The sequence below is a fragment of the Protomyctophum bolini genome (assembly GCF_963924005.1).
Source record: "Protomyctophum bolini genome assembly, chromosome: 7".
NCBI lineage: Eukaryota > Metazoa > Chordata > Actinopteri > Myctophiformes > Myctophidae > Protomyctophum > Protomyctophum bolini.
Genome location: NC_137868.1, coordinates 2,062,653 through 2,080,659, shown reverse-complemented (window position 1 = coordinate 2,080,659; position 18,007 = coordinate 2,062,653). Strand labels below are relative to the sequence as shown.

Genomic DNA, 18,007 nt, shown 5'->3' with positions numbered 1-18,007 from the left:
ACATGATGCCGACACCAAAATGGGTTCCCGTTCAGAATGGGCTAAATGAGGAACTTTGAGAACCGAACTGATGATCTTCTAAAAGATTATAAAATTATATCGGCCTACTGCAGAAAAAACAAAAATCTTAAAGACTATCTAGTTACACAGCAAGCTAAAAGGAATCAACACACCAGCACGCCAGGGACCAGAATACTTCAAACCCAAACAATTAGTCAAAAATAGAACTACAACACGCGTGTTGGAGATTAAACAACAGATAACAGCCAGAACCAGCAACTGCATTTATTTAATCACAATGTGAAAAATGTGGTTTACAATATGTCGGAGAAACGGGTAAAACAATAGCTACAAGGCTGGGACGACACAGATACAATATTAACAATGCCAAAAAGACAACCACAAGGTTTGTTCAACATTTCATGGCGCACGGCATTGAAGCTCTAAAATGCGCTGGACTTCAACACAATCCCAACTGGACAGTTTTAGGACAAAGACGTTTTAATGAAAAACAGTTTAAGAACCTCAACACAGATTTTCCTGGAGGCTTAAACATGCCTAAAATCAGATCTTGAACACAACAAAACTTAAACTCAGGATTAAACTGGAGAAAATCTAAAAGTGATTGGATCAGACTTCCTTCGGATACATGGCGAACGCATTCATTCCTTGCATTGTGCCTACACATGTTGCAACCTTCCCCAGTTCCTGCTTACTCATGCCTGTGTCCCTATATAGCAATGACATCAGGGAATGACAGTTTTCTACCTCTGGTCTGCTTTGAGGCAGGACTCCAGAGAAGAAGGGAAGATATAACCTCATTGTCAGCTCTGTAGCAGTGGCCGGAAAACTGTGGTCTTCTGGATCGGACTAGTGTAGAAACACGGGGAAGGTTGCCGTATATTAGAGAAGTCGCTCACCCCAAACACATCTCTCTGTTGTTACTAAAACTACAACATGACGTCACTGAGCCGCGGTGGTAAGAGACTCACCGCTCACCCCAAACACATCTCTCTTGTTTTTACTAGAACTACAACATGACGTCACTGAGCCGCGGTGGTAAGAGACTCACCGCTCACCCCAAACACATCTCTCTGTTTTTACTAAAACTACAACATGGCGTCACTGAGCCGCGGTGGTAAGAGACTCACCGCTCACCCCAAACACATCTCTCTGTTTTTATTAGAACTACAACATGACGTCACTGAGCCGCGGTGGTAAGAGACTCACCGCTCACCCCAAACACATCTCTCTGTTTTTACTAAAACTACAACATGACGTCACTGAGCCGCGGTGGTAAGAGACTCACCGCTCACCCCAAACACATCTCTCTGTTTTTTACAAAAACTACAACATGACGTCACTGATTCGCGGTGGTGAAAGACTCACCGCTCACCCAAACACATCTCTCTGTTTTTGAGTGGTGCAACCACTCCTACAACCAGCAATGTCCATGTACCTGTGTACCTGTGTACTTGTGTGTGTCTATGAGCACGAGTATGTTACTTATTTATACCAGTAGGGGGCGCCAGAAACAGAGAGAGGGGTAGTGCTGTGTGTCTAATGAGAGAGAGAGAGAGAGAGGGGGGGGGGGGGGGGGAATTGCACCACTCAGTTCACACGTGTGTGATTTTTACTAAAACTACAACATGACGTCACTGAGCCGCGGTGGTAAGAGACTCACCGCTCACCCCAAACACACCTCTCTGTTTTTACTAAAACTACAACATGGCGTCACTGAGCCGCGGTGGTAAGAGACTCACCGCTCACCCCAAACACATCTCTCTGTTTTTTACTAAAACTACAACATGACGTCACTGAGCCGCGGTGGTAAGAGACTCACCGCTCACACCCAAACACATCTCTCTGTTTTTACTAAAACTACAACATGGCGTCACTGAGCCGCGGTGGTAAGAGACTCACCGCTCACCCAAACACATCTCTCTGTTTTTACTAAAACTACAACATGACGTCACTGAGCCGCGGTGGTGAAAGACTCACCGCTCACACAACACATCTCTCTGTTTTTTACTAAAACTACAACATGACGTCACTGAGCCGCGGTGGTAAGAGACTCACCGCTCACCCCAAACATACACTTAGTTGCACGCTGAAAATAGCCGATCTACAAGCTCACAACGCGTCGCATTGCAACACGTTGTGAGCTTGTAGATGGGCTATTTTCAGCAAGTGTAAAAACACTCATTACGACGGCATCAAGACCCGCCAAAATACATTTCAGTCATGTACTAACACATTTCCAGGTGACTAAAATGTGACTAAAACTAAATGAAGTTTCAGTCCAAAGACTATGACTAAAACTAAAATAGAAATTTTCTGCCAAAAACAACACTGGTTACTTCCACACTTCCACACCACCACAGGGAGTGCAGTGCCCGGTGACGAACCGCCTGCCCGCATGCCTGCCCGCCTGCCTGCCTGGTGTCAGACCGTCAGCACAGTGTGTCTGTAACTCTGTATAGAACCACAGAGCCTCGGTGCTGTCTGTCTGTCGTGGTGACACCACGCAGCGTCGGCGCGCGCGTCCCCAGGTGTCAGAGTGATGAATAGACGTGTCACCTCCTGTCCCCGTGACTGATTGGACGCGGGGGGGGGGGGGGGGGGTGAGTGGAGGAGGAGGGTGAGGGAATGTATGGTGGGGGTTAGACATGATAAGACCTGTTATCATGACAGCAATAACAGATAGATAGATAGATAGATCTGCCAGGGAGCATCTGATACCTGCCAGGGTGCGCCCCTCACTTCACACGGGTGTGATTTTTAAAAAGAATCCCTAAAAATCACACCCGTGTGAAGTGAGGGGCGCTCTAATCATCATACTGTAGCCTATATGTCATCATATATATACATCATCTCATTCCGGCCAATCAGAATTTGCGTCCTCGCCTTCGCCTTCAATGTTTGTGTTTACACAAAATAGCAGTTTATATATATAAGAATCGTGGTCCCTTATTGGCCGAGGTTTTCAGTGACAGACACAACACACATTAAACTCTGTCCATTGTTAATGGACAGCTCAGTGGCCTAGTGGTTAGAGTGTCCGCCCTGAGACTGGGAGGTCGGGGTTCGATACCAAAGACTCTAGAAATGGGACCCAGTGCCTCCCTGCTTGACACTCAGCATCAAGGTTTGGATTGGGGGGGTAAGTCCCTGCGACATACTAGCGTCATGTCCAGGGGGTGTACTTGTACATCAAGCTGCCTCACGCTACAGAAACAGGAGATAGGCTCGTGCCTCATGGCTCGGCAAGGCTACTTACTTATTGTTAATGGAGTTTTTAATGTTTGTCTTCACAAGACAGACAAACATTAAACCGTCTCCCAGAAAGACTACTAGCATTATTGAAGACTGCAGTGTGCACAACAACAGCTATAGTTTCTCACCAAATGACAAATTAAGTAAGATAGCACCCCTTACACGTAGCATAGCAGCTAGACAACATGGGCCCAAACAATCAATGCAAATGATCCATTCTGCAAAAAATAAATTACAATTATGACCTTTTGATGTCTTCAGTCACGTAGTACAGTACAGGGCCTGCCTGTCGTTGTGGAGTTGTCCAGTACAGCTGAAGTCCTCAGGAATCAGGATAGCCTACAGTAGCTCCTCTGTGGGGACTGCTGGCTTCCTTTCTGTCCTAAACCTTTGCAACAGACCTTTGACATTGTGAGGCACATTTAGGCTACTCTCAGAGAGGTCTAAAAGTATATAAATGTATAAGTATAAGGTGTTTAACTTTAAGGGATACTTTGATAAAGCAGATGCACTGAGAGACCAGCTAGTGACCACATGGTCTGAAGTCTTGATGAGAATGAAACATGCTACTAGGAAACACAACAGGTAGTTGAGTTGCCAGATTTTATGAAAGCAAGCAAGCAACCAAGTCTAGAACCACCCTATAAGCCCAATATAGGACTCGCAACATGAGAACGTTAACCCTTCAGAAAATACCCTAATCAATACGTATAGACTTTGAAACAACACAAGTTAATTCTGGGTCCATGGCGTGACTACCGAACACAAGCCCAACATGGCTTATTAAAAGCAGACGAGGCAACACACCTGCAGGTGAGTTGAGGTCCCATAGCTGGAGTGAACAACCACCTGCTCCTGAGCTAAGTTGGCAAACAAACCATTTAGCAAAATGATTTCACCGCAAGTCGGTCCATTTGCTTTCAACTCTATTATGCTCTCAGGATTTGAATTATTGTTAAACATCAGTAAAACTAAATTAAAACTAAAGTCTACACAATCAGAGAATGTAGAATAATTGTTATTCTGATCAACGTTTGCCTGTTATCTCTCCGAGTCCTACGGCACCAACATCAATACAGCAGGGAATTGTTCATATTTACGGGTCTAGCAGTGATTCTCAACCCGTTTCATTTCAAGGACCCCCCAGTTTGACATGCATTAGTCTCTACGGACCCCCCATTTAATGGCATTTCTATCTCTGGGACCCCCAATTTATATTGTAAAATCTATGTTACTACACTGAGAGTGTGGGCTATACACATGAGTTACACACAGAGTAATACAGACCCATAAGGGTCCCCACACACACAGAGAGACAGGGAGGGAGGGCGAGAGAGAGAGGCGAGAGAGAGAGAGAGAGAGAGAGAGAGAGAGAGAGAGAGAGGCGTATATAAGCGTGGAGGGAAGAGAGAGGAGCATCTCTTCCTCTGAGCTCTGCAACACACACACACACACACACACACACACACACACACACACACACACACACACACACATCACCACATCGGTTACATCATCACCATCGCTGCGCTGCGCTCCATCCATCCATTCATCCACACACCGGTTGCGCAGTCAGTCAGTCAGTCAGTCAGTCAGTCAGTCAGTCAGTCAGTCAGTCAGTCAGTCAGTCAGTCAGCCAGCCAGCCAGCCAGCCAGCCAGCCAGCCAGTCAGTCACTCTCAGACTGAGTCGGTCAGTGTTTTGGAGTCGTACAACTGCCTTCTCAGCCTGGGTACCGAGGCCAGTGGACCCGTGGCCCCTCCTCTCAGCCTGGGTACCGAGGCCAGTGGACCCCAACCAGTGGCCCCTGCTCTCAGCCTGCAGGGTACCGAGGCCAGTGGACCCCAACCCGTGGCCCCTCCTCTCAGCCTGGGTACCATCGAGGCCAGTGGACCCGCGGCCCCTCCGGTGCAGCCAGCAGCCGGCATGGCTTACAACTCAGCTCTGCTGCAGGGAGTGGAGATCTCCGCCACGCAGTTCCTGGACATCTTTCACCACTATGACAACGACGGTAAATACATAAATACACATGCATATGGACCACTACCACATGCACGCACGCACGCACGCACGCACGCACGCACGCACGCACGCACGCACGCACGCACGCACGCACACACACACACAATCTGTGTATAGCTTGGCTGGGAGTGTTGGCACAGTTTGTCCTGTCCTGCAGGCTGGCTGGCACCAATAGCTGTGTAGTTTTTAGTTTTTTAGTTTTTTGGAGACATAATGCGCTGCGTTCTGTGCGCCAGACCAGTGTGCCATGCAGTGCCATGCTGTGGCAGACAGTCTGATTCCGCACGGACGGACCTCAGACTGACCATCTCGACTAATAAGCGATTCGACGCGTGGCTCATGCCGGTTGGAGGTTAATTGCCCAAAGTGTAGCTCAACCTTTTTTGACATGATCAATTAAGTGCCGTGTTTTGTATTTGCATTATTATGATAGTCAGTGTGCCATCATTCTGTCAACAATTATGTTGAATTATTATGGCACCACCGCGTACATAAAAATAAAAACAATTCCAACAGATTGATTGTCCTGCATAAATATAGAACATAATGTCATTCTGCTTCTGGACACATTTTCTATCACATGCAGGACATTATTATTATTATTGTAACGATCATTAGAAATAAGGCACCGATCTCTCTCCCATGCAGTCTCAGTTCAGTTTGAATTAATGTAGAATTATTATTTTAAAAAGAACAATATATCCTCTCTCACATTCATGCCAGTGTGCCAGTGATCACCCTCCTTCACTGTCACTGGCACGGTGGCACCCCGTGCATGTGTGTGTGTGTGTGTGTGTGTGTGTGTGTGTGTGTGTGTGTGCATGTGTGTGTGTGTGTGTGTGTGTGTGAATTGTTTGCTTTAGGGGTTGATACAGTTGTTTGTCGGTGCGGGCTATAGAGCACCGAAGTCTGACGTCAGTATCGGTAGAGGGCGCTATAACGTCCACGGGTTCATGTATACTTTTTATTTGCATTGTAATCCTCATAGGGGGATCTTAGATGGCCTGAGAACTAAAATAAACATCCTGGCTTGACAGGTGATGGTTATATATGTATCTGTGATTGACAGGTAATGGATATATAATATGAATCTGTGATTGACAGGTAATGGATATATAATATGTATCTGTGATTGACAGGTAATGGATATATAATATGTATCTGTGATTGACAGTTAACGGGTATATATGTCTCTGTGATTGACAGGTAATGGATATATAATATGTATCTGTGATTGACAGGTAATGGATATATAATATGTATCTGTGATTGACAGTTAACGGGTATATATGTCTCTGTGATTGACAGGTAATGGATATATAATATGTATCTGTGATTGACAGTTAACGGGTATATATGTCTCTGTGATTGACAGGTAACGGGTATATTGAGGGCACAGAGTTGCAGAGCTTCATCAAGGAACTTCAGCAGGCTCGCAAACAGGCTGGACTCGTAAGTAACGCGACTTTTATAGACAATATATTGCCTTAGATGTGCCACGCAATGGTGGGCCTGAGGCCTGAGGCTTGAGGTCTACCCATAGACTGTAGGGTCTATACCATACCAGGCCTGAGACCTACCATTGCGTGGCACATCTATGCACGGAATGTCTATGTTCACAGGCTTCTGTGTGCGGCCTAGAGGAGCATCTGAGCATGTGCGGCACTACAAGTCTTACACTAAATGCGTTCGGGAAACCCAGCCATTATCATATATTTTGACACTCATACGGTATGCATATACAGTAGGCTACACCAGCGGTTCTCAACCTGTGGTCCGGGGACCGCCAGTGGTCCTTGAGGGGGTTCCAGGTGGTCCCCTGCATGCAACTAAATGATGGAGAGTTGGTAACCAAATTGATTATAAATCTTTAACTCTTGAGAGCGTAAAATTATGCTCTCAAGAGTTAAAATGTGTTATTTTTGATCAACGTTTGCCTGTCATCTCTCCTAAATGGTTGCGAACGCAGTGAGCACTTACTATGAGACCTAGCAGATCATGTCTGTCTGTCTGTCCGTGTGTCCGTGTGTCTGTCCCGCTATCCAAATATGGAGTGTGTTGCATCAGCAATCACTCAGCTCCAAATATGGGCACAAAAGGGGCCAGGTCCACTCAGCTCCATATATGGGCACAAAAGGGACTGTTTTCACTAATTTCACAGTACTACACAGTTCTCACTAATTCGTAATTTATTCTAATTGTTATTGCAATTTACGATCTGCGTTCGCTTCCCGCGTTCGCGCGTCTTACTCATACACCAACATCGATACGACATGGAATTGTTGGACACAATCTTATCCGATGACGACACAATGTTGTACGTTTTTTTGGTCCGAGAGGCTAAATCTCACCAAATGGTGCATTGAGGCTTTACACTGTGGAGGTCACTCACAGCACCCCAAGGGCATGTTGCACTACGGAGACACGTCCTATAGGTGCACACAGAGAGAGGGGGGGGGGGGGGGGGGGAGGAGAGAGAGAGAGGGGGTGAGAGAGGGAGAGAGAGAGAGAGAGGTAGAGAGGGAGAGAGAGATTGAGTGATGGAGGAGAGGGAGAGAGAGTGTGTGTGAGAGAGAGAGAGAGAGAGGGAGAGAGAGAGAGAGAGAGAGATATGGGGTGATGGGGGAGAGGTAGAGAGAGAGAGGAGAGTGTGTGAGAGAGAGAGGAGTGAGTGTGTGTGTGTGTGTGTGTGTGTGTGTGAGAGAGAGAGAGAGAGAGAGAGAGAGAGAGAGAGAGAGAGAGATCGGTAGAGAGAGAGGGAGGTTAATTACATCATGCTGTGTGCACTGGATCACCCAGTGTTTTAAACGAGGAGACAATATGAGGCTGTTGAATAATGGGGAACTTTAAAACACATTGAGTGCCACCTGGTGGATGAAAGTGGCGGTGCTTCATGAGGTGCCATCTAGGATGTTATATTATTAGTAGGGCCGGGACTTTAACGCGTTAATTAATTAAAACCCATTTTGGGGCGTGAAGCCCTTTTTGGTATGTTAGCATCATGTCATGCTTTAGCTATTGAAAAATAGCAGATCTACAAGCTCGTAGCGCGCCACCGAGTGGTGCGCTACGAGCTTGTATAGGTCTGCTATTTTTTAAGAATCGAAGAACGACTGACATAGAAACATATAGCTTATCCAGAAAACTGTCATTTTCAAACAGACATTTTTTTGAGAATCTGATCTCAGGTCAGAATGGGTTTAACTTAATGAATTAACGCATTTAATTGCACCTTTTCTTTCACCGCGGGACGTCAACAAATAGCATTGAGTCAACGCTAGTGTCAACTCTCTCTTACTGTATTACTCTGGGACAGATGTACTGTACTGTACTGTACTGTACTGTACTGTACTGTACTGTACTGTACTGTACTGTACTGTACTCCCTCTCCGCTGACTTTGGATGAAAGGTTAAACATCGACTGTAGCTTCCATTCCGTGCACAATTAGCAGAGTCTCAGTGGCAGAGCTATACTTGGCAGGTGCACGCATGCACGCATTGCACACGTGCACGCAAAACACACACACACACACACACACACACACACACACACACACACACAGCAGTGGATCTCAATTACAATCAAACTCACTGTTTGCCAGCATCTGTGAGGAACGGGGGAAAACACAGTTTGATTTCCCTGTGAAGAGAGAGGTTGTGTTGGGTGTATGGAGAGACAGACAGTAGGACAGCTGAGAGGGAGACAGTGTAGGAGAGACAGACAGTAGGACAGCTGAGAGGGAGACAGCGTAGGAGAGACAGACAGTAGGACAGCTGAGAGGGAGACAGTGTAGGAGAGACAGACAGTAGGACAGCTGAGAGGGAGACAGTGTAGGAGAGACAGACAGTAGGACAGCTGAGAGGGAGACAGTGTAGGAGAGACAGACAGTAGGACAGCTGAGAGGGAGACAGTGTAGGAGAGACAGACAGTATAGGACAGCTGAGAGGGAGACAGTGTAGGAGAGACAGACAGTAGGACAGCTGAGAGGGAGACAGTGTAGGAGAGACAGACAGTAGGACAGCTGAGAGGGAGACAGTGTAGGAGAGACAGACAGTAGGACAGCTGAGAGGGAGACAGTGTAGGAGAGACAGACAGTAGGACAGCTGAGAGGGAGACAGCGTAGGAGAGACAGACAGCAGGACAGCTGAGAGGGAGACAGTGTAGGAGAGACAGACAGTAGGACAGCTGAGAGGGAGACAGTGTAGGAGAGACAGACAGTATAGGACAGCTGAGAGGGAGACAGTGTAGGAGAGACAGACATATAGGACAGCTGAGAGGGAGACAGTGTAGGAGAGACAGACAGTAGGACAGCTGAGAGGGAGACAGTGTAGGAGAGACAGACAGTAGGACAGCTGAGAGGGAGACAGTGTAGGAGAGACAGACAGTAGGACAGCTGAGAGGGAGACAGTGTAGGAGAGACAGACAGTAGGACAGCTGAGAGGGAGACAGTGTAGGAGAGACAGACAGTAGGACAGCTGAGAGGGAGACAGTGTAGGAGAGACAGACAGTAGGACAGCTGAGAGGGAGACAGTGTAGGAGAGACAGACATATAGGACAGCTGAGAGGGAGACAGTGTAGGAGAGACAGACAGTATAGGACAGCTGAGAGGGAGACAGTGTAGGAGAGACAGACAGTAGGACAGCTGAGAGGGAGACAGTGTAGGAGAGACAGACAGTAGGACAGCTGAGAGGGAGACAGTGTAGGAGAGACAGACAGTAGGACAGCTGAGAGGGAGACAGTGTAGGAGAGACAGACAGTAGGACAGCCGAGAGGGAGACAGTGTAGGAGAGACAGACAGTAGGACAGCTGAGAGGGAGACAGCGTAGGAGAGACAGACTGTAGGACAGTTGAGAGGGAGACAGTGTAGGAGAGACAGACAGTAGGACAGCTGAGAGGGAGACAGTGTAGGAGAGACAGACAGTATAGGACAGCTGAGAGGGAGACAGCGTAGGAGAGACAGACAGTAGGACAGCTGAGAGGGAGACAGTGTAGGAGAGACAGACAGTAGGACAGCTGAGAGGGAGACAGTGTAGGAGAGACAGACAGTAGGACAGCTGAGAGGGAGACAGTGTAGGAGAGACAGACTGTAGGACAGTTGAGAGGGAGACAGTGTAGGAGAGACAGACAGTAGGACAGCTGAGAGGGAGACAGCGTAGGAGAGACAGACTGTAGGACAGTTGAGAGGGAGACAGTGTAGGAGAGACAGACAGTAGGACAGCTGAGAGGGAGACAGTGTAGGAGAGACAGACAGTAGGACAGCTGAGAGGGAGACAGTGTAGGAGAGACAGACAGTAGGACAGCTGAGAGGGAGACAGTGTAGGAGAGACAGACAGTAGGACAGTATAGGTTTCCATACTGCAGAGTCAGTCATTTGTCTTATAACAACTCCAGCAGTGACATGACGCGCTTGAAATACAAAATGTGTTTTGCAGCCAGCAGATGTTATTTCCTGAATAATGTTCTAGCGGACATGCATCGTTATGTGGTGATCATCAGGGCCGATGTTGATGGAGTAGAAAGAACAGAAACGGGAGAGTTATATTTCTCTAAGAATCATTGCTCTATATATATTCTGGCTTCCTGTTTGGGGCGCAGAATCATTTTCATGGATCACAACAAGTAAATGTCCCTTTTGTTTTCCATTTGAGTGGTGCAACCACTGAAAAGACAGCTATGTGTGTCCCTGAGTGGTGCAACCCCTCCTACAGACAGCTATGTGTGTCCCTGAGTGGTGCAACCACCTCCTACAGACAGCTATGTGTGTCCCTGAGTGGTGCAACCCCTCCTACAGACAGCTATGTGTGTCCCTGAGTGGTGCAACCACTCCTACAGACAGCTATGTGTGTCCCTGAGTGGTGCAACCACTGAAAAGACAGCTATGTGTGTCCCTGAGTGGTGCAACCCCTCCTACAGACAGCTATGTGTGTCCCTGAGTGGTGCAACCACTCCTACAGACAGCTATGTGTGTCCCTGAGTGGTGCAACCCCTCCTACAGACAGCTATGTGTGTCCCTGAGTGGTGCAACCTCTCCTACAGACAGCTATGTGTGTCCCTGAGTGGTGCAACCCCTCCTACAGACAGCTATGTGTGTCCCTGAGTGGTGCAACCCCTCCTACAGACAGCTATGTGTGTCTCTGAGTGGTGCAACCCCTCCTACAGACAGCTATGTGTGTCCCTGAGTGGTGCAACCCCTCCTACAGACAGCTATGTGTGTCCCTGAGTGGTGCAACCACTGAAAAGACAGCTATGTGTGTCCCTGAGTGGTGCAACCACCTCCTACAGACAGCTATGTGTGTCCCTGAGTGGTGCAACCCCTCCTACAGACAGCTATGTGTGTCCCTGAGTGGTGCAACCCCTCCTACAGACAGCTATGTGTGTCCCTGAGTGGTGCAACCCCTCCTACAGACAGCTATGTGTGTCCCTGAGTGGTGCAACCCCTCCTACAGACAGCTATGTGTGTCCCTGAGTGGTGCAACCCCTCCTATAGACAGCTATGTGTGTCCCTGAGTGGTGCAACCACCTCCTACAGACAGCTATGTGTGTCCCTGAGTGGTGCAACCACTCCTATAGACAGCTATGTGTGTCCCTGAGTGGTGCAACCACTCCTATAGACAGCTATGTGTGTCCCTGAGTGGTGCAACCCCTCCTACAGACAGCTATGTGTGTCCCTGAGTGGTGCAACCCCTCCTACAGACAGCTATGTGTGTCCCTGAGTGGTGCAACCCCTCCTATAGACAGCTATGTGTGTCCCTGAGTGGTGCAACCACTCCTACAGACAGCTATGTGTGTCCCTGAGTGGTGCAACCACTCCTACAGACAGCTACGTGTGTCCCTGAGTGGTGCAACCCGTATACAGACAGCTATGTGTGTCCCTGAGTGGTGCAACCCCTCCTACAGACAGCTATGTGTGTCCCTGAGTGGTGCAACCCCTCCTACAGACAGCTATGTGTGTCCCTGAGTGGTGCAACCCCTCCTACAGACAGCTATGTGTGTCCCTGAGTGGTGCAACCCCTCCTACAGACAGCTATGTGTGTCCCTGAGTGGTGCAACCCCTCCTACAGACAGCTATGTGTGTCCCTGAGTGGTGCAACCCCTCCTACAGACAGCTATGTGTGTCCCTGAGTGGTGCAACCCCTCCTACAGACAGCTGTGTGTGTCCCTGAGTGGTGCAACCACTCCTACAGACAGCTGTGTGTGTCCCTGAGTGGTGCAACCCCTCCTACAGACAGCTATGTGTGTCCCTGAGTGGTGCAACCCCTCCTACAGACAGCTATGTGTGTCTCTGAGTGGTGCAACCCCTCCTACAGACAGCTATGTGTGTCCCTGAGTGGTGCAACCCCTCCTACAGACAGCTATGTGTGTCCCTGAGTGGTGCAACCCCTCCTACAGACAGCTATGTGTGTCCCTGAGTGGTGCAACCCCTCCTACAGACAGCTATGTGTGTCCCTGAGTGGTGCAACCCCTCCTACAGACAGCTATGTGTGTCCCTGATTGGTGCAACCACTCCTATAGACAGCTATGTGTGTCCCTGAGTGGTGCAACCACTCCTACAGACAGCTATGTGTGTCCCTGAGTGGTGCAACCACTCCTATAGACAGCTATGTGTGTCCCTGAGTGGTGCAACCCCTCCTACAGACAGATATGTGTGTCTCTGAGTGGTGCAACCCCTCCTACAGACAGATATGTGTGTCTCTGAGTGGTGCAACCACTCCTACAGACAGCTATGTGTGTCCCTGAGTGGTGCAACCACTCCTACAGACAGCTATGTGTGTCCCTGAGTGGTGCAACCCCTCCTATAGACAGCTATGTGTGTCCCTGAGTGGTGCAACCCCTCCTATAGACAGCTATGTGTGTCCCTGAGTGGTGCAACCCCTCCTACAGACAGCTATGTGTGTCCCTGAGTGGTGCAACCCCTCCTACAGACAGCTATGTGTGTCCCTGAGTGGTGCAACCCCTCCTACAGACAGCTATGTGTGTCCCTGAGTGGTGCAACCCCTCCTACAGACAGCTATGTGTGTCCCTGAGTGGTGCAACCACTCCTATAGACAGCTATGTGTGTCCCTGAGTGGTGCAACCACTCCTACAGACAGCTATGTGTGTCCCTGAGTGGTGCAACCACTCCTATAGACAGCTATGTGTGTCCCTGAGTGGTGCAACCCCTCCTACAGACAGATATGTGTGTCTCTGAGTGGTGCAACCCCTCCTACAGACAGATATGTGTGTCTCTGAGTGGTGCAACCACTCCTACAGACAGCTATGTGTGTCCCTGAGTGGTGCAACCACTCCTACAGACAGCTATGTGTGTCCCTGAGTGGTGCAACCCCTCCTACAGACAGCTATGTGTGTCCCTGAGTGGTGCAACCCCTCCTATAGACAGCTATGTGTGTCCCTGAGTGGTGCAACCCCTCCTACAGACAGCTATGTGTGTCCCTGAGTGGTGCAACCCCTCCTATAGACAGCTATGTGTGTCCCTGAGTGGTGCAACCACTCCTACAGACAGCTATGTGTGTCCCTGAGTGGTGCAACCCCTCCTACAGACAGCTATGTGTGTCCCTGAGTGGTGCAACCCCTCCTATAGACAGCTATGTGTGTCCCTGAGTGGTGCAACCCCTCCTACAGACAGCTATGTGTGTCCCTGAGTGGTGCAACCCCTCCTATAGACAGCTATGTGTGTGGCTGGGTCTGTCCTGGCTGTGTCCGAGCACGGAAATAACTTTACAGAGGGTATGCGCAGAGTTCCTGTTGCACAGGCCTAACACACAGACACACACAGGCCAGGGAGGAGGGCTTGTACAGTACAGTACAGTACAGTACAGTACAGTACAGTACAGTACAGTACAGTACAGTACAGTACAGTCTGATTTTTCTTTTTTTTACATTTACAATGACATAAAAATAAATCAGCTTTTTCTCTATTTCTCTAATGTCTATTATTTTCAACTGGATTGAGTCCAATTTGAGACACAATTTGTCTTTTGGGTCTCAAGATAAGTTAACAGTTTAGTGAAAAAACATATGTTTCTATGTCAGTGGTGCTCAACCTTTTCCATGTCAAGGAAAGGACCCTAAAAAGATATATGTAGTTGGCCCACCGACTCCCATCCAGAGCAAAGATTTGAGTTAAAAACGTTCGCTCTGAAAGAATATGAGAAAAGGATTTGTGCCAGGATTTTCTTTTTTAAAATAGCAGATCTTCAAGCTCATAGCGTGGCGCTGAATGCTGTGCTTTATGAGCTTGTATATCTGCTATTTTTCAATATAGCTAAAAGTATAACATAATGCTTGAAACACCAAAAGGGGTTCCTGTCCAGAATGGGTTAATGTCTCAATGTACAGTTGCACTGTATTAATTAATGTCTCAATGCCGTGTGTGTGTCTGTGTGTCTGTGTGTCTGTCTGTCTGTGTGTGTCTGTCTGTCTGTCTGTCTGTCTGTGTGTGTGATGTGTGTGTGTGTGTGTGTGTGTGTGTGTGTGTGTGTGTGTGTGTTCCAGGAGCTGACGGATCAGATGAGAGCCTTTGTGGAGCGCTACGGGGAAAAGGCAGATGGGAAGATCGGCATTGTTGACGTGAGTGTCGTCACATGTCACATGTCACATGTCACATGTCAGTGATGTCACCGTATAGATTAGGAGTTATTCAGCGTGTTAGTCCGCCTGTATAAAGGGAGGTGGACGGCAGCGTATAGGTTGCACAATCCGGTCTAGGATGGCTAAAGAAGGAAAGGCCAAGCCAAAGAAAAAAAAAAATAAATCAGCGATCCGGTTTGATAAAGCCTATCAGACGGAACGTTACGCCAGAAGCAGTTGCTGGTTGGATTCCTTCTGTCGGAAACGTTCCGCTAGGAGCAGCTAATTTGTTAAATCCACGCAAACGTGGGACTGACTGGTACTCGTGTCCAATAACGTTGAGGTTAAACCACGCCCTCTGGTGTAATATTGCCTAAATAAATAAATGGACCTTGATTATCATGAAAGCACCGCTGTGGTGTGATCAGGACGTTATAGAAAGGAGAAACATAAAACCGGGAGATAGGAGGTTATTTCTGCTCCACCGCCACGGTACTGTAGCCATGAAGGCCGGACAGCACTTCAATAAAACGCCTCCCAGAGGAGCCTGGGAATGAATAAATAAATCGCGTGCCATTTACCGCTGGTCACAGTGGCGGGCGGCGTGGAACGCCGGGAGATTAAAGTAGTAAAACAAGCTATAACGGGGCTGTGGGACGGGTTGGTCCCCGGAGGTGGAAGCGGTCATATCGAGGACGGACGGACGGACGGACGTACGGACGGACGTACGGGGGTTTGATAGACTGTGGAAATGAATAGGGGTATAAATACAGTAACATTACGTTTGCAGCACAAAGTGTCAGCAGATACATTAGCCGGTGGAACGGAGCGGCTGGTATAGCATTATTATTGTTATTGTTATCCCAGGCTCAATGGCTTTGTAACGACTCTACCGCTGAACAACAGCAGCAGCAGCAGATGGAATGGAGTTGATAACATATTGATTCATGCTCAGGACACAACGCTTAATCGCTTCTTGTTGCCGGAACCTTTTGAGGATAATTGCGTTTCTGCGCATAATATATATATATATGTTTGCAACATATATCTTTCTTTGTATCAGCAAAAACAGGCACAGTTGTGTATATGGATGGCGGCGGTATTGTCTAGTCTAGTGTACTATTTACAATATTAGGCATTTAGTTAACGCAGAGCGAGTTTAAAATGAGCAAGGTAAACACGAGATACTACGTCAAATGGAAATGCATATAAATAGTTATCTAGGAGATTAGTTAAAGTTGTTTTTTTTAATCTAAGATTTATTACCAGCCCAGAGTGCAACAAAAAGCAAAAAAAGCTAAATACAAAAGCAGGCAAAAAGTCCAAACAAGGTAGGCTTACCATACGTCCTCTATTGTAGGCATAGGCCTACAGGTTCTTAAACTTTTTACTTTGTACAGTATCAGAGTTAAAAGTTATAAAAGGGTCCATTTGGTTCCATTTGTAATAGTACACTCTCAGAGTTACAGACCTGTAAGGGTCCATGATTTGGTTCCATTCGTACACTCTCAGAGTTACAGACCTGTAAGGGTCCATTTGGGTCCATGTGTTACACTCTCAGAGTTACAGACCTGTAAGGGTCCATTTGGGTCCATGTGTTACACTCTCAGAGTTACAGACCTATAATGGGTCCATTTGGCACTCGGTGGCGCGCTACGAGCTTGTAGATCTGCTATTTTTCAATAGCTAAAGCACGACATGATGCTAACACCAAAATGTTGTGTTATTTCATCCACAGTTGGTCCAGATTTTGCCCACAGACGAGAACTTCCTGCTGTTTTTCCGGCAACAGCTGAAGTCCTGCACGGAGTTTATGCTGGTACGTTTCCCGTCATCACCACATGGAAAAAAACCAAGAACAGTCCAGACTCATTATCCATAATGTATAAATCATGTGATAAGTGGGTCAGGACAGCTATAGGCCTTTTCAGGGAGTTGTCAGAATAAAATGATGGACTTCGTGTTAAACTGCCGTCTACAGTATTCAGTTTGACGACGAGTATGACGCGCGAACGCAGCTCGTAAATTGCAATGACAACAATTAGAATAAATTACGTACTTTTTGAAGGTTTTTTTAGGTTATTTTTAAGTTTTCTTTTAAAGTTACATTTTGTTTTTAAGTTAAGTTGTTTGTGTGTTTTGTGTGTGATACAGCTGTGCCCTCTGGTGGCGGGCGGGTGGTGTTACAGCGTGACACACAGACATGTTCTGCTAGGTCTCATAGTTAGTGCTCACTGCGTTCGCAATTAGGTTAGACACAAACTAAAAGGAGAATCCAGACTATAGCTTTGCGCACTGTCTGTAATCTGATGTCATTCTATCCGTTAACCAGTTCTAGAGGCAACGCAAACCAATAATACATCCGTCCTGAGCGAACCTCAGCTCTGACCACCGTGCACAGCAGGGTTTATAGCTAAATCTCTTACTTTGATCGCTCGACAAAATGGGGGTAAAAAGGCTAAATTAAAAAAAAGGAAAAAAGCAACAACAAAGTAAACAAGCAAGCAAGCACTTACTGTATGTACAGTAAGTAAGTGAGTTTACAATTGCTGACATAATCCCCCCCCCCTTTTCCCCCTCACTGTATAATGTTTCTTTTCCCTTTTTGCTTCCTTTATGATGAATTCCTGTTCTGTTCTTTAACTATATAGAAGTTTCTATTTGTACGTCTCTAAATGTTTTGATGAATTGAACATGGTGGACCCTGTTGTAAACAAGTGTAATGCTTAATTGGGTCGTCCACTCACAGTTAACAGTCTCTGTATTGAGTTTGTGCTTGAAATGTAGTACTGTAATCCTGCAAACTGTTAATACATATTTCAATCAATCAATCAAATCAATTGGTTGTTGTTCTGCCCCCTGCAGGCCTGGAGGAGTTACGACGTCGACCACAGCGGCTACATCGAGGCGGACGAGCTGAAGGTAAGAGAGAGAGAGGGGTGCATGCTGGGAGTTGCGGTCCGTACCGTTAGGTATAACTGTGGCTGGACACACACTGGTCTGATTAACCCATTCTGACCTGAGATCAGATTCATACGAGGTTTCCTACTGGACACACACTGGGTCTGATTAACCAATTCTGACCTGAGATCAGATTCATACGAGGTTTCCTACTGGGGACACACTGGTCTGATTAACCCAT

General features: G+C 47.4%; 1 protein-coding gene across 1 annotated transcript in view; it reads left to right on the top strand.

Moving 5' to 3' along the window:
- Nucleotides 1-5,201: 5,201 nt before the first annotated feature.
- The window catches only part of calb1 (calbindin 1), a gene marked incomplete at both ends in the record, with an annotated part of 25,704 nt that continues 12,898 nt past the window's right edge, over nucleotides 5,202-18,007 (top strand). Inside the window, 5 exons of the mRNA XM_080767236.1 lie at nucleotides 5,202-5,286; nucleotides 6,673-6,749; nucleotides 14,791-14,865; nucleotides 16,604-16,684; nucleotides 17,731-17,787. Coding sequence (XP_080623362.1) covers nucleotides 5,202-5,286; nucleotides 6,673-6,749; nucleotides 14,791-14,865; nucleotides 16,604-16,684; nucleotides 17,731-17,787 — 375 coding nt within the window. The remainder of the gene's footprint in view (nucleotides 5,287-6,672; nucleotides 6,750-14,790; nucleotides 14,866-16,603; nucleotides 16,685-17,730; nucleotides 17,788-18,007) is intronic.